This window comes from Papilio xuthus, unplaced genomic scaffold, assembly GCF_000836235.2.
Source record: "Papilio xuthus unplaced genomic scaffold, Pxut_1.1 DF827777.1, whole genome shotgun sequence".
Lineage (NCBI taxonomy): Eukaryota > Metazoa > Arthropoda > Insecta > Lepidoptera > Papilionidae > Papilio > Papilio xuthus.
This window is the reverse complement of record NW_013530872.1, coordinates 2,679,850-2,697,961: the sequence shown is the minus strand read 5'-3', so window position 1 is coordinate 2,697,961 and position 18,112 is coordinate 2,679,850. Positions and strand designations below refer to the sequence as shown.

The following is an 18,112-nucleotide window of genomic DNA, read 5'->3' as shown; positions in this document are numbered from 1 at the left end:
ATACCCATATTTAGGGAACTGCTGTATCATTGAAACTTTTTTCCTTCTTCTTGTTCAATGTTTTGCTACAATTTTTATTACAGGAGATAGAGTAATCGTCAAAAATTCAGGATTATTATTTTAAAACATAACTTTAAACATTCATTTAAACCTAAGTGGTGAGAAAATTTCACATATATTCAGGAAATTATAAACAAAATCATGGCAACACCAAAACAATATTTTAGCAGTACTGCAAGACACACACAGGATCGCAATTTAAGATTGACGTTGCATAAAGTGTAAACACGATAGTGTGATTTTTGAAATTATTCAAACTTACGTTCATTATAGATATGTCGATTTCAAATAACAAATGCCATAGTTGTGATTAAGTATTTTTTATGTCAAACTAAACTAAGTCGTAAAAGTGTTCCACTAGAGTAAACTTAAACTTTTGATAACAAATTGTGTAGTTTACTGTGTGTTTACCTGGTTGATAATTTTGACAAAAATGTCTGCAAGTGAACCTGACATAAGCGAATCTTCCAATTTGGAATCACCATCCCCTCATTCGGATTCTCCTTACAGTTCTCCGTCACAACAGGTGCCCCAGTTGGCAAACTTCTTGACGGTTCTAACGTGTGGGGATAATAAATTCAATTATGATGCCGGTAAGTACAATACACATTGTTCTGCATTGACAAAAAGCATGTTTCTTCATTTTTTATAGCGACAATATAATTAAGCCCTTGAAAGAATGCATTGAAAGAAGGCCAATGAATCACCAAATTCATTGAGGACAGCCCTCATACCAGTCTTGTTTCCTTATCTTCTATTTGTTTTTAATGAAGTCTCTTTGTTTACATTGCAAAAATAATTCGATCATGTTCTCAAATTACACTAAACCATTATTTAATGGAAATTTGTAAATGGTGTCAAATATCACTGCTTTTTTACATAATATATTGGATTGGCATAGTATTAGTTGGTAACAAGCAATGGAACTGTTCAGATCTGACGGATATAATATATTTTCAATGGCTACAGCTGCTAGTGGTCAGTGTTAAAGGCAGAGATTAACTTTTTTTTAAATTAAGTTGCAAACAAGCAAGCGGCCTCTGAAATTGCCAAAATACCAAAGTGACTGCTTACCTTTGATCAACAAGGGGACGGACAGAAAGAGGATATTTCCCTGAGTTAGGTGTCCTAAATTAGGCCTAGGGCATGCACACTCAATAAACAAAATGCAGAGAGACTTTCACTTTATGCCTGTCCTTTTGGTTGTGGTGTTACACCGGTAGAGCTGACCCATTCATGCAAAATATGTTATTATGGGTTATTATCTACCTATTTTATTAACAAATGTAACATATTTCATAGAAACATTTAGTTATTGCACAATATAAAATCAGCTGAGATTGTGGTTAAAAATTCTTTATTTTTAACCTGTGCTACAGTTTTAGTCTTATTTAGTTATATCTATTATTTTCAAAGTATTTCAGGTGTCTACTAAAAACCATTCACATGATCATATACTATGATGCCTTCATAATATTCCAATAAGATTTATAAGAATATGGATAAAAAAAAAGATTTTTATATCAATATTCTGTAGTAGCTAGTTCTAGATAAGACTAGTTATATTTCTAGATAGGTGTATATTTGCAATATTTGCAGTTTGCTTGCTTGGATGGCACAATGTTAATAACTATTTCCTTTGCAGGAAAAAAGCCATTTCTTCGTATTATTGAGCAGCCGCAGAACCATTTTAGATTTCGATACAAAAGTGAAATGGTAGGAACACATGGTAGTCTACTGGGAAAATCATATGCTCTTAATAAAACTAAAACGCATCCAACAGTTGAGGTAAGTCAAGCAATTTCTTTTTGTGATTTTCATAACCAAAGTATAAAAGATAATGACGGACGGACATTTTTATAATATCTCCTGCAGAAGACATGTTATAGTTCAGATTTTCTTAATAAGTGAAATAAATAATCCAAATCCTTTTTCTGACTGTAGACAGTCTATTTTCTCATTATAAATAGTAGCTATTATATACCATGGTGTGCTGTTTTTTTGTTTATTTTAGGAGTTGAAATTTTGTCTCTTGTTTTGCATAATTAGCTTCTTAGGAATAGTTAAATGATTTGATTCTTAGAAGTGTAACATAACAGTGTAACATTGTTGTAACTTGATAGCAATATTTATAGTTTGGTGAAGTGTTACATGAACAGGCATATTGAATAAATGTTTTTTGTGTGTATTGTCCAATGACCATTGAACTACAATACAATAGTCATAGACATAGGCTACATAACAGTGGCTTTCTGACATAAAATTCTTTCATCTTTGTCAAAACAGAGATAACAATATGTTTTTAAAGGAGATTTTGAATCTTAGAAACCCACTGTTATTAAATTCTTTATCAACCGCCAGTTATAGTTTATTTATATTTTCATAGTATGAGCTATGCGCGACTCTGGCCGTGCGGAATTCAGAAAAAAGATAATTAATAGCCTATGTGTTCTTCCAGACTAAGTTCTATATGTATACTAAATTTCATATAGATCCATTCAGCCGTTCTGGACATATAATATTATTAAGATATAAAGTTCTTAATAAGTAAAATAGAGTACTGATTTCTAATTCAACGGTTCATTTATTCTTTGAATTGCGAATCTAGCGATTCTAATAATCCATTTAGATTTAGGCATAATGTTCGGGTTCTAAAAGACAATGATTGATATCGTAAACGGATGTCGTGGACACTTAATCAGAATATTTATTGCTGTTTAAATATACTATGAAACAAATACGGTGTTTTAGCTTATCTAGCTCTTCCTGTCACAATCATAATCAGCAGATATGTAGGTACATTAACAGTACCTTAGTGTAAATATATGCTATAAAATGCTAATTTTACGCAATGGGACTCCTTTTATTACTTTACCATGGATCAGGGCAATTAGAACCTAAATGATGTATGCATTTCACTGGTGAATTCACACTAAAACTGTTATTTTTAGCTGGTCAACTATAGTGGTCAAGCAAGAGTGAGGTGTAGGTTAGCGCAGCACAACAATTCCGATGAACATCCCCACAGGCTTCTAGAGGACGATCAGGATAGAGATGTTAGTGCGACAGTCCCCGAACATGGCAGTTATAAAGTGGGGTAAGTTAAAATTTTCAAAGGTCCATTAGTCATGTCATCTTTGTTGATGGAAAAATTCCACGTATACAAAACGCTTTAAAGTTCATTAAGGAGCGAGATAAACGTATTCCAATACTTTATGAGCGCAAAATGCTTCAGTCAAAAGGTTCATATATAGTTATGTGGAAATGAACCTTTAGATTGACCCCGAGGGATTTCCCTTTTGTTAATTGTTTTTCTTAGGAAACATTTTCCTTCGGGTCTACGGGTCTTGGTCTAGTAATACCGGCGCAATTTTAGGACCGAGTTGCGTTCAGCGAGGTACAATAGGTGGTTTCTCATTTGTTTTAAACGTACGTGTCATTCAATTTGGAGCATGTCCCAAAAAGATGATATTCACCTGGGGTACATGATGACGACAAAAAAAGTTAGAAATGTGTTTGCCATATATGTCGTTCATACAACTGGGGTGGCCCCGGTTTGGGTGCTGGTAAGGCAATAACAAATACGTCTAATACGTGATAACCTTTAACTTCACGCGTTATATATATTTGGTTACTTGATTGATGGTGCATTTATAAATTATAACTGACGGTCATTGTTTTATTATCACTAGCTATCGCCCACGACTCCTTCGGCGCGGAAAAAAAATATTCATAATTAATAGGCTATATGTTCCTCCAGGCTTTGTCCTATATGTATGCGAAATTTCATCGAGATCCGTTGAGCTGTTGTGGAGATATCTTCAAACATCCATCCATCCATGTAAACATTCGCATTTATAATTATTACGTATTCATTTGTTAATCTTATTCTTAATATATTACATTTCATATGTAAAATAAAAAATATACAAAATATATTATATTAAAAATAGAGCACCACAGGCTGCGGAGTCCCATGACTCAAACAACCAGTGGTCAGGGCTGCAGAGATAGGAACCTTCTCACGATGCGTGCGGTTTCTATGATAACTGCCTTTTGTTTCGGGCCCTTAATCCAACTGTTTAGGGAGAGCTTCTTAAGATGTTGGTCAAAGCTCTTCGCTATCAGTCCATTCACCGATACGTCTATCGGAATAATGGTAGTCGATTTCATATTAATAAGATGTGCAATGATTGGAATTTATTGAAGGCTAGTTTATAACTACCTATATAAGTTGTTATGACATGGCCTTGAATTTGTTGCTAAGTATTTTATTAGTCACACACTTAATGAATAGATTCTAAACGGCGTCAGTTATATTAAATACAACTTTGTATGCAACACAATTTACCGGGAATAATTGGAAACTATAGTCGCTAAGATGACTTATTCTGGTTGCAAACTCTAGTAATATTACGTCGAGAAAAGACTATCTTTCTATTTTTTTTTACATTGCCAGTTTTTCAATGTTTCTCTTTGTTTTAGATTCCCTGGTATGGGTATAATACATACAGCGAAAAAGGATGTAGCAAATTTACTGTACAAAAAATATGAAAATAAAAAGAAAAGTTCACAAGACGAAAGTTCTTCAAATATGGTATGTAAATTATATATAATTTCACTCCACGTATACTTGTCTCGAAAGCTTTGTTACCCTTTTACAAGGAAATTACACCAAACGATAAAAGTGAAATTTTAAACAATTAAAGTCATTCTATAGAAGTAAACCATATTAAATAAAAAAAATTATGAATTATGATCAAACGAACAATGGCCGATCTATCCATCCAAACATTCGCATTTATAATATTAGTAAGATTTAGTGATATGAAATATTTTAACGTTTTATTTTATAAAGATCTCTAAAATATATGTATTTTACGTTATAATACTGCGAAGTACTGCTATTTCCCTTTTGTTATCGTATCGACATTAAAAATACGTCATAATATCGTGGGATAAACAGTTTCCATGTTAACTTGTAACATAAAATTATTATTTAATAATAAACACAACTTTTTATAGCCGTTTATGTTATTGGCCATGGTGAAAATGCCTTATAAGTTTTTTCTTTTTTTTCCTGTATAATTTTTTAAATCAACATTCAGTCTTGAATGTCCCTAATTAATTGTACGATAAATTGAACGATTTAGTTTTTACCACTTAATTTTGATAAGCGGTTTTACCTCGCCAATGATGTTGGACTCGGCCGGTAGCTTCCCTATCTAAATATTCTTCTTTATGCGCCATGATGCATCCTAATTTTGCACACGCCCTAAGATTTTTCTTTTTGTTGTCGGAGGCCAAGGCCTACTTCGGGTCGCTGCGTCGCCTTAGTTTAATTTTGATAAGGGAGTAATTATAGGTACTTATACTTTGCAAACTGATTATACAGTATGTTGTGGTTTGCATTAGTCAGCTCACTGCTTGGTGACATTAGTTGTTAGCGCGCAACCGTGCCAACCGCACTGCTGTTTGGTAAAATCACGTTTCCACTCGTACGCAATGTTTTTCTATCAAATCTGTGGTATGTTGTTTTTTTATTTTTTTTCTCTATTACATTTTTTTTAGCTCCGATTGCATTGTGAAAACATTGCAAAAAATATCAACTTGAATATAGTCAGGTTGAAATTCAGCGCTCACGATTTTAATACAGACGAAGAGATTTGTAGTCCGGTATTTTCCGAGCCTATACATAACATGAGTGAGTACATTTTATTAAAAAATAAACAGCCTTTATAACCTTTGTAGTTGTTGTCCGCGACTCCGCGCGCGGGAATAAAAAAAATATTAGTCTATGTGTTCCAAACTATGTTCTACATCTATGACAAATTTTAACGACGTCCATGCATCCATCCATCCATTTAAACTTTCGCATTTATAATATTAGTAAGATAGTAAGATTATTTTTAACACTTAAAATATCCTAATACCTTTAGATTTAGTATACTTCTAAATCCGTAATTTTCATAAACTTTAATATTGTTTCAGAGAGCGCGGCGACAAATGATTTAAAGATTTGTCGCATGAGTAGATGCATCGGTCGTCCTAAAGGAGGGGACGATGTTATTATATTAGTGGAGAAAGTTAATAAAAGTATGTAATAATTTTTATTACTTTGTAATAAGACGACAGTACTAAATATAGCTTATCTGTGATCACGCTGTATAAAGCACAATAAACAATTAGCTTTGATTAGTCCATAGGCAAGTGTTTATTACCAAAAAATAAACATCCTGTTTCTCCCATCTCTTAATAATGTAAAGTTCGTGACACGCTGTATAAATCTTTTGTTATGCCAAATTTCAGTAATACTCGTTTAACGGTTCTGGAGATACCTTCATACAAACATCTGAATATTCACATTAATTATATTAGTAAGAAGTTAAATTTTGTGACCAACATACATGTTTTTTTTTTAATTTTTATAGAGAATATAAAGATACGTTTCTACGAATTGGATAAGAATGGGGTAGAATGCTGGTCAGCGGAAGGACATTTTCTGCAAAACGATGTGCACCATCAATACGCTATAGTGTTCAGGTAAATGATACATAGGTACAGTCAGCTGCATAAATATTTATACATTTAAGAAATTTTAGGAACTTGTATAATTCTTCAGTTTCAAAAATACGTATACATGAAATTGTCAATAACATGTAATTATAGTCGGAAGTATACGGATGGATGTATATATACGCTTATTTTTGAAACCGTAGGTGTATACTAGTTTTGGAAGCTTTGTAAATGTATACATATGTAAGCAAGCTGACTGTACATATAAACTTATTAAATTAACCTGTTTTATCTGTTACATTAACAGATATGTAGTCTCAATTGTATAGGTAATATTAAAGTCTTGTAACTTTGTATATATTTATCACCGTGGAATTGTAACACAATAATGAATTTATTATCTAAAAACAAGTAAACAACGTTGTCCAACTTATTTTTAACTTACAATGTTGCAAGGTAAATTATACCTTCTGTGTTGTTATAGGCAGAAACTTTTTAGTTTCAAATAGCACTCTTACTTTGCTGAATATCTCACATTATCATCTACGCAGTTCCCTTCCACCTCTCACACTTTCCAGATATCTGAAAATATATCGACTGTACATTTAGTGTCGGTAAGCTCAGGGGTTAAGCACTAATGTGTAGATCCTGGGTTCAAATTCCGCCATGTACCAATCTGTTTTTCCTTTCTTACGGTGAACATCGTGATGCAACACATCATAAAAAATATGTGTAAAGCCGCACCGGGCTAGAGTGTTGGCCACTTCAGTGATGAGATATACTAATGATGATGATTTTTTCATCATGCAGGACACCGCCTTATAGATATACTGATATAACTTCAGAAGTACAAGTGATGATAGAATTAATGCGACCGTCCGACGGCCGCACAAGTGAGCCTAAAGAATTCACATACAAGCCAAAGTACGTCAACACTATTTCGAAGAAACGGAAGGCAAATTCATCTTACTCGTCTATCGGGAGCTCGGGTAATTCCATTTTTTTATTGTTCTTTAGTTATAATAGATTGGTGGCTTCACAACAAAGCGATTGCTGAAAATTTCAGTTTCGTTTAAATTTTAGCGCGCCTTTTAATGTTATTAAGTGACAGCTTCAAATCGATATATAGTATACATAATATATATGTATATATACTATGTTAGCATACCTTTGTTGCATTTGTGGTACCTTAAAAGGTTATCTTACTTTTTAAAAATATTTTTGTATATTTCAGGAGGTTCATTAAACAGTTTAAGCGATCTGCCAGTTCCCATACAAATGATGAACGTAAGTGTTTCAATTTAATACTTTAGCATTTGAGTTGGCACGTGAGTCACAAGTGTACTAAACTTTTCCACGTGCCAAGTATATTTTTTTATTATACTTTTAGTAGCTCCAATAAAGTTGTTTTAATTTCAGCAAAAAAACGATATATCTCACGATGAAGTTATGAAAGACCTGTCTACGTTTAATATACCGGTAAGTCTGAATAAATAGTTAAAACTTTACACTCATTTATTAGGAGAAACACAATACTTAAACTATAGTCGCGCAAGCACAACAGCTTAGGGTCCGTTCAGACAAATCATGCGGAGTGCATATCAGATTTTATCTTAAATAAAATTAACTTTATAAGAAAAGCCGTGAAAGTAAACCTTATTTCAATTGTATAAAGCTCAATTTTACTTGCAATACAAATTTCCTCTAATGCGCCCCGGTTTGTATGAACCTTCAGTAATAAAATCAAGGTAATATTTAATTATCAGGTATCCCAAGTATCAGAAGCGCCTGTGTCCAATGAAATGTTATTAGGAGAGGCCATGTTTGATTTATCTTCTATTACGCCTAACTCCGGCATGACTCAGTTCAATGTTTGCCCCATGTTGGGACAACCCAATATACCTGAACCACCCGTACTGCAGTTGAATTCATCAGAAATCGACCGATTGCTTAAACATAACTCCAACATCACCGCTGAAGAGAAGAAACAATTCTGCGAAGCTGATTGGACGGGTAATTACGCTTTTTTATTTTATAAACTTTTTTTGTAATAAAAAATAATACGTAGGCTATGGGTAGTTCCAGATTATGTTCTACATCTATGTATGCCAAATTTAATCGGTATCCATTGAGCCGTTTTGGACATATCTTCTAACAAACATCCATCCATCCATCCATCTAAACATTCTCATTTATAATATTAGTAAGATTGATTTTTTTAACCAGTCAAATTGTTTTATTTTTTTACAGTTTTCATTTATTGGATTAGTCATATTATAATAAAATCTTAAATACGAAAGTTTCTATGTTTCGTCTTCACTAATCAGTCTTTACAGTGTTGCTATTTATTCATCGCATTTAGATTGTTTTTTTTTTTAGATTACTTCAAATCGTACAGCGACAGCGTGCCAGATATGGTAAATATGATTAAAACAAGTATTTACAATCCATTTCACTATCAATTTCCATAATCGCCGCTTAAATAACCATTATAAAGTGGAAATGCAATGTCATTTACCTAAACTTATCACCAAATCTCACGGGCGGTTTTTTAAACGCCTCAGTTGTTAATGTTGACAGCTATCGAGTGAATAATTCTGAAATCAGTCTTGTTTCCTTCACTTAGAGCTCAAAGTACTGCGCGATAAAAAAAGCTTTGTCTTATAGATACATACAATTGCATTTGTTCTATTTGAATGGTTTTAAGCGCGTTAAAAGAAACGCTAGTGCGTATCCACTCTTATGCTTCTAATTGGGAGTAAAATTAATAAAATAGGTACGACCTTTCGAATGTCGCAGTACAAACTTGTTGATAAACCGTGTTGCCGCAATTAGTGACGTTTAATGATGTCCCGCGACCTTGTCCGCGTTGAGTTCAAAATCTAAAACATACTTTGACCATACATTAGATCTTTTCAGAAATAATTTGAAAAAAATCACAAAATATACCAACAATTATTTGTTTTATAAAAAAATAATCTCAAATTAGTTGTAAAATTTTAATTCTTAATGCAACTAAATATTTCAATCAAATACAATACATAGAATAGATATTTAATATTTACTTCTAACCAAGTACATGTACTTAACGATAAAAAGACTGAATACCGAAATAAACGTAGAGATTATTGTTAGGAAAACATGTCTAAACAATTAACTAATTAATCAAAGGCACAAAGTTTTAGTTAGTTTTAGTTTTAAATGTTCAAATACTTTGTAACCGTTTTTGACAATCTCATTTATTACGTAAGTTGTCTTTCTTAATTAAGTTTTATTTTTATCCAAAGTTTTTTATGTTTTTTTTTGCTAAGATCTGATACAAATTAATTTCAAAGTATTATTAGTTTTAGTATAATATAAATATCACACTCAGTTAAATGGTCACTGAGGGAAGTCTTAAGCTCCTTAGTGTTGATTTAGTTTTAAAAATCCGGACTATATAGATTCGGAATCCGGAGCTTTGATTTTTAAGAATAAAATCTCCGTATAAATCTTATCGTCATCCCTGACCTTATCCTTGATAAAACAGGGATAGCAATATGTTTAAACGGGGATTTTAGTCTCAGAAACCCACTATGAGTGTGGCAGTATGTTAAAATTATGGGATCATTCAATGATCGTATGAACCTTGAAAGGAGGTTGTTCCGAAGAAAATCACGAAACATCTCAATCAGGGATGTGGGCAAAAATGTCACGTGTATTTTCTGATTGTTGTACCTAAAATTGAATAATATTTTTAAGATTTCCCGTGATTTTAGCTATAATGGAACGATCATAAAGATCCTAAAAAAGTTCACGTGATTCTTGGAAGATCTATTTCACGCTATTTTATATGTTTTATCTTAAATGTATGATTATTATCTGTTGTAGTTTTTTGTATTTTTTATTATCATTTTATCATTGTTAATATTTACAAAAGAATGTTTTTTTTAATTTTTTGACATATTTTAAACTAAAAGTACAAAGTACACAATTATGATAAAAAAAATAGTAGAGTTTTTAAAACGTTATAAAAAATTAATAAGAGTATAAATCAGAATGCAGGGACAATTGTTGAGAAATTCTATTTTTTTTTTTGATAATTCAAGCGACGTATAAAAATGTCCGAATATTAATGAGAAATCTGTACTCTAAATATATTACAAATTTTATAACAAACAACATTTTTGTTTAATTCACCTCACATTTATAATATCCGATCCTAATTCATCTCGGATGCGCCATGTGCATTGCAGCCCATGGAATGTTAGATTATTAAGTTTTATATAAAAAAAATCCTAGCTTGTTTATGGGTTAATTGATCCCATCTGAAAGTGTTTATTTTAAATTGAGGCTTCTATGCAGTTAAAATGAAACGACTAAACCACATTATCATCCTGATACCGTAGGTTTCTTAGGTCGAAATTTCTGATTAAAACATATCCCCGTTATTATCGTTGACAGAACAGTGTTAACAATATGTTTTGGACGGGAATTTTGGTCTTAGAAACCCACGGTTAGGTTAGTAGATCATCTATGGACATTTTCATCCTCATGATATAAATAGTTGAAGTGAATTGAGTGCTTTTGTTAATGAGACTCGTCATGGGCAAAATAAAAGTCTTTTACAAAATTCTGATATTGGTCGATTGATTCCAGTGAAATGTACCACTGATATACTCAGTCTTCTGATTAATGAGACTGTTCAATAGTTTTCTGGATAAGTAGGCATGTAGTTAAAAAAGGATATTCTGAGTAAACTTCTAGATAAAGGAATGAAAAGATTGACTCAAAAACCATTCCCATTATCTTTGAGTAGGTACAGTCAGCTGCATTATTTGTTTTTGTCTTATATCATAAGGTGGCAACGAGTGAGCGGCCACCTGAAATGCTGAAATAGCGAAGTGACTGTTGCCTATCGACAAACGCATTTGCACATGCGTTGCCTACCTTTAATCGACGGAGGAGAAGATATACAGAAAGAAATATTTTCCCTTTCCATGCATCCTTTCATCCGGAAAGTCCACTTCCACTCCCCATCTTTACCATTATAAGAAAAGGGTGGGAAGGGAAATAGGACTTAATTAGGCCTCCGGGACGCACACTCATCAGACGAAACGCGGAATTGCTTCCACTTCACGCCTGTCTTTGGGTGGTCGTGGTATTTCACCGGGCGAGCCGGACCAATTCGTGCGAAGATGTTAAAGCGAGCTATACCACTGTTAAAAGTAGTATGTATACTATGTCGATAGAGTGAATTTTTAATTTATAGAAACACATTTTTAAGAGTCTTGACGTAATTTTTTAGTGATTCCAAACACTTTTTAACATATCTACATTAAAAAAAATTAAGTGGATAGTTGAAGTGCTTTGGGTTTTTATTTTTAAAATGTAAGTGGCCAATAACTGATTTGAGTCAACAGTTTTGTATTGTTTTTGTTAAGAGTTAAAGTTATAAACATTTTTTAAACAAGTGTTTGAGAGCGGAAACCCACAGCAACAGTTACATTTATTTCTCATTAAATGTACACAATGCTCGGTTTACATTATTCCAGTCCAGCGATCTAAATCAGCGCAGAACTACAACTGGAAATGTTTAAACTTAAAGTTGTATTAATACATTGTATGAATTCTAGTGTAGGATTCAATTTTTCAGTGTATATGCACTGATTACGATAGCTGGCTGGAATAATGTAATCCGGGCATAACCTTAAGGTCCTCTATTATTTTTCTAGATGTCCGGCATGGAGTTCATAAGATTGGTGCCTGATTCTGCCAGAGCAAATGTAAGTAATGTTTTTGTCATAAAAATTTTAATTTAAAATATAATAGTCGTTACTAAAATATAACGAATTGAGATAAGTACCAAAAGTTTTTTTTGTTAGAATTTAAATGGTTTATCTTTATATATATAATTCTTCTGTGCGTGTGTATGTCATTGAACTTCTCTCAAACGACTGGACCGATTTTGATGAAATTTTTTGTGTGTGTTCAAGGGGATCTGGGAATGGTTTAGATTCACAATTTTGTCCGCTGGACAATGTTTTTTTAATTAATTTTTAATTTATTAGTAGTTGTTGATTTTGGAATGTTTTACATTGGATCCGACAGACGGCGCTACCATCGCAGTGTCAATTTTTAAATAATATTCGAATTTAGATTTTATTTTTTTATTTTAATAGACAGGACAACGTCTGTCGGGTCCGCTAGTTATATATTATATTGGTTGTTTTGGTTTGGTCGCTTGTTCTTATGAAATTAAATGAATAAGTAACATAACCATTGTTTTACAGAACCACAAAATAGATGTACATTTTCTGTCCACTACATGCGACTGCATTTCGATCACGCTGTCAAAGGCTCAATTTTCTTCTGTCTACTCGTCAAGTTTATCTTTTCGTAAACTTGTCAATTCTAAATACATGTTGTAATAATAAATGTTTTTAAGATTAACGCTCTTTTAAGGTTTTTAAGGGTAACGACTCGCCGCGGTGTAAACGCGGCAACTGGGGGTCAACGCAGGAACGATTCGTTTACCACGTGCCGAGTTATTACCGAAGTGGGTCTTACCAGCGTTGACCTTTAATATTTATAGCTATAACTAATACGTATCATGAATATTATTTTCAAATTATTCAATTTGTTACCAAAGAAATTAATTAATTAAGTTTTTAGAGGGAAATTGGTTTAAGAAAAAAGAAACATACAACTTCATACGTTAAATATATGTCTTTATTAAAAATTTAATCTATTATGCATTAAATAATTATACATATAAATATTTTCGACTAATATAAATATAATCTGTTCGAACTTGACGAGTAGACTTAGTAAAATATATGTTTTTCTGTTTTGATAGTTATGTACTCATGTTTAGTGTATCTTATAATGTACAGATAAGTGGACCTGTTTCACCAAAGCCTATAAAGACAGAAGAGGAAGACGTCAAATATAACATCGAAAATACAAAAAACAACGAGTATTCTGCTTACTACAAATCTGAAGATGGCCTTGAAGTTAAAAAAGTATTGTTTTTTTTCCTGTTTTCGTTTTAAATTATTAATTTATTTGATAAAGTATTTATTTTTTATACTTCACAGCTTGTAACGGAATTATGTGACATGATAAAGAATAAGACGGCACATAAAAAGCAATTGGTCAGAGCTAAGCTTGAACGACTGTTCGAAATGCGACTCTCTAATGGGGACACGTAAGTTCATTTTTCTATGACAGCGAATACGTCCACACGCGTTCATGTTTATGACGTCACAGACTACGCTTCTTTTCTGTGACGTCATTATTGGAATTATACTTAACTAACTGTCGCCCGCGACTCTGTTTGTGGAATTAAGAAAAACATAATTAGTAGCCTATATGTTCCGAGATCTGTTCAGCCGTTTTGGACATACCTTCTAATATACATCCATTCATCTAAACATTTGCATTTATAATATAAGTAAGATTGATAAATTAACTAAAACGATTATAATATTTTTATAATGTTTAGGTTCTTGCATATGATGTTGTCAAGCAATCAGCCCAGTTTGGAGTACATTGTGAAGCTGATAGATAGCGTGAAGCTGACACATTTGCTGAACAAGACCAATAACTACGGTCAGTCGGTGCTACATTTGGCTGTCACACACGATCTGCCCAAGCTCGTCACCTTCCTCGTCTCTAAAGGTACACGGAAATCACTTCTCTGCTTTTAGTCTAGACTAGCTTTCGCCCGTGACTCTGTCTGCGCGGTATTAAACAAAAACTTAATAGACTATGTGTTCTTCCAGACTACGTTTTACATGTGTGCCAAATTTCATTTAAATGAGTTCTGCCGTACAGGATATACCTTCAAATAAACATCCATCCATCCAAACATTCGCATTTATAATATTAGTAAGGTGAGAGTTTTCGAGTATGCGGGTTCGTGCGAATTGTTATTTGAAACGCGATGTAATTAGTTAGTGTATTTGCAGGTTGTAATCCAATGATAGAAGATAATGAAGGGAACAATGTGGTACATTATGCTGTGATCTGTCAGTCGTGTCTGGAGCCTTTGCTCGACGTCATCAACACTAACCGAATCACTTGTGATATCAACGCTTATAATAATGGTAAGTGCCTCATACTTTTGTGTAGAAATGTGACAGGACCGCGAAATATAAGTTCGTGGACTCTGTGTTACGTAGATTTTTTTGTTTGACACATAAATCGTAAGTTAAATATGAATTGTGTGATAATTTCAAAGCTCTAAGTAGGTGGTGCAAGCGTCAAGGGATATAAAACATGTTTTTCTTTGTATATAATTTGTGAATTAAAAAAAACTTATTGTTGAATTTTTCGAGTGAAATTTGACGGAATTCGTTGCTACGATTACAGTGGACAAAGTATTTTTGTATATCTATGGTATCATCATCATCAGCTCACTATACTTCCCCACCGAGGGGCTCAGAGCCTACCCTAAGTTAAGAGTGGCCATAGTCAACCACGCTGGCCAAGTGCGGGTTGGTTGACTTCACAAATATCTTTGAATTTCTTCTCAGATATGTGCAGGTTGCATCACGATGTTTTCCTTTACCATAAGAACGTCGGATAAATGTACATATGTAAATCGGAAATCGAAAAACACATTGGTACATGGCGGTATTCGAACCCAGGACCTGCAGATTGCAAGACAAGTGCTTGACCACTGAGCCACCGACGCTCCATCTATGATATACTTAGTTCTATTTCCACTCTTGTTCATATTGACATCTATAGTATGCAAAATCCGGTTTGTCAAAAAGGATAAAATAAAATGATTAATAAAAGAACATTTTTTCTATCTGTCCCTCTTATTCTCCTTATAAAAAAGATATAATTTTTTGTTGCTACAAAATTTTCAATCGTGTTTTTGGTGGTTATATTTTCATAATGCTGCACTTTGAACGTGAACAGAGAAGCAGACAGCGTTACACTTAGCTGCTATCTACGGTTCCGCGGAGAGCACGCGTGTGTTACTCGGGCGCGGCGCGTGGCTGCAGGCGCGGGACAGCGAGGCGCGCACGGCGCTGCACCTCGCCGCTTACGACGACTGCCTCGCCGTGCTGCAAGCGCTCCTCGAATACGCACAACCTGTTAGTATAATACAAAAAACTAGACTAACTAAAGCTAACTAAATAAAAGGGGCTTGACAGACAGACGGACAGACAACAAAGTGATCCTGTAAGGATAACGTTTTTTTTCCTTTCGAGGTACGGAACCCTAAATACTGCCGCCGTGGACGTTTTGTTACGAATTTCCTTAGTGTTGCCATATTCGGTACAAAATGACATTTCCGAAATCGTAAATTTTGTATTTATAATATATTCTTACAAATTGAAAATATGTTTCCAATAACTATCCATTAATTTTTAATTTAGTAAGATTTTTTAATTAACAATATTTATAATTCAATGGTGATATAAATGTAAGTACGTATAACAAGAAAAGAGGAATTAAAATTATATTTACACATGTCACTAGTTGACATTTATTGGAGTTTTTTTTTTCAAAGTTTCAATGTTTAAATCAATCGACAAACATGTCTGTTTAAAATAATTACAGCCTTCATCATCATCATCATCAGCTCACTATACGTCCCCACCGAGGGGCTCGGAGACTACCCTAAGTTAAGTTAATTACAGCCTTATAAAAGTAAAATTGTAAAGTTAGATTTTTTTATATGTTACTTAGAGCGACATAGACGCGGTGGATGGTCGGGGCAACACCGCGCTGCAGATCGTATGCGGCGGTGCCATGAGAGAGAACTCTGTTGAAATTGTCAAACTACTTATGGATAAAAATGTAAGTATTCATGCTGTCTCTTTCATTCTCTATATAATATTAAAGCTATATGTCCGTATGTCTTTTAATAGAATACAAAACCAAATCAGAATTTAATAATTTTGTTTCAAACATTAATTTTTACATTTTTGCAGCTTCACGAGTTATAAATAGCTCTCAAACTATAAATATAATATTGAATTACAGGCAAATCCTAATAAAAATGAAGAAAATAATCAGCCGGCGTGGAGGATGGCGCGAGACAAGCCTGAGCTGCAGCAGGTGTTCAGGAAGTACATCCCGCAGCTAATGGATTGTGAGGAAGACATCAAGTCAGAGCCAGAAGATGAATATGAATCTGCTGATGAAGGAGTAAGTATTCCTGTTAAGACGCTTTTTCCACTAGCTTCGTAGCCCGTCAATACGATCCCACTTGATATGAATAATATAAAATATCGTCTACTAGTTGTCGACCGCGACTCTATCCGCGCGGTATTAAAAAAAACAGTAGCCTATGTGTCCTTCCAGCCTATTTTCTACATGTGTGCCAAATATCATCAAAATCCGATGAGCCATTCCGGAAATGCCTTCAAACAGACATCCATTCATACATTGGCATTTATAATATTAGTAAGATTTTTCTTTAATTAGCCTTTTTGGTAAGGCCAACGGAGATCCGGGTAAACCTCACATAACCATGTTCTCCCCCTCCTGGAGAAAGGTATCTTTGTTAAGGTCCCCCCTCCATACCAAAAAAAGTGGTGTGAGATTGTGTGAACTTGACAGGAGACAATGGAGAGCTGCCTGCCGGAGCTGAGCCTGTACGTGGATGAGGTGTCGAAGGTGCTGGACGCGAGCGGCGGATGGCGGGAGCTGGCGCAGCGCCTGCAGCGCGACTCCCTGCTCTCCTGGTACTCCGCCTCGCCCAGCCCCACCAGGAAACTGCTCACCTATCTCAAGGTAACTCTCTCTTTTTCACATACACTCTCTATCTCTCTCGCTGTTACACACTTTATATTTTACTCTATCTCTTTTCTTTTTTCTATCTCTCTTGCTGTAATAAAGTGTTGAGTCTTGACTTTTGTGGTATACTGTTTTAGATAAAAAATGACCAATTTTTAGCGTAAGTTATTTTTAAATTGAATACTATTTTTCTTTAGTATTGTATTTTGTCGCATCATTTTATTTGATAGTAGAAAACCAATAAAGAATAAATGTATTTTCGTTCCTTAATTTATAATTAAATTTGCAGGATTGTGACGATGATATAACATCGAAGTCTTTGGCACTACTTCTAGAAGACATGGGTCAGAAGGAAGCTGCGAGTGTCATCAGACGATACATCAGCTGATGACAATGGCACCATTTGACACAATTTTAGTAACAATTGCTAATCGTATTGACTCGTCATTAATTATTTCGATATTTTGTTTTTTTTTTCAGTGATTGCGGAGACCCAATTCTGTGAATGTAAATTTATTATGTTCCAAATTATGATTTTTATCATTGGTAATGACAAATTTTATCGATAAATCTATTATTTGTTATTAAGTTTTTCTTTTTTTTACTGGTAAATAAGACTAATAGAATAAGTGAACTTGTTTTGTATGTTTAAAATTAATAAGCACGACTTGGAACTTTGGTCTAACAAATAATAGTAAAAAATGCATATTTTAACCAACAAAAAGTATGCATGTTTTTTTTTTTTCACTTGAAATCTCTTTGTAGTCTTTCTAACGTTATCAAATTTCTTTCA

General features: G+C 33.6%; 1 protein-coding gene across 1 annotated transcript; it reads left to right on the top strand.

The window, feature by feature from the left end:
• The first annotated feature begins 238 nt into the window (after positions 1 to 238).
• Positions 239 to 18,112, top strand: LOC106115910 (nuclear factor NF-kappa-B family member relish). The gene is made up of 22 exons (XM_013309554.1): positions 239 to 653; positions 1,706 to 1,848; positions 3,012 to 3,157; positions 4,546 to 4,657; positions 5,632 to 5,764; positions 6,052 to 6,156; positions 6,492 to 6,603; positions 7,387 to 7,565; positions 7,811 to 7,863; positions 7,996 to 8,055; positions 8,343 to 8,589; positions 8,956 to 8,993; positions 12,291 to 12,341; positions 13,452 to 13,580; positions 13,656 to 13,765; positions 14,063 to 14,238; positions 14,529 to 14,666; positions 15,490 to 15,668; positions 16,267 to 16,377; positions 16,564 to 16,728; positions 17,143 to 17,316; positions 17,609 to 18,112. The coding sequence occupies exons 1-22, from the start codon at positions 494 to 496 to the stop codon at positions 17,705 to 17,707; spliced, it is 2,820 nt and encodes a 939-aa protein (XP_013165008.1). The 5' UTR covers positions 239 to 493; the 3' UTR covers positions 17,708 to 18,112.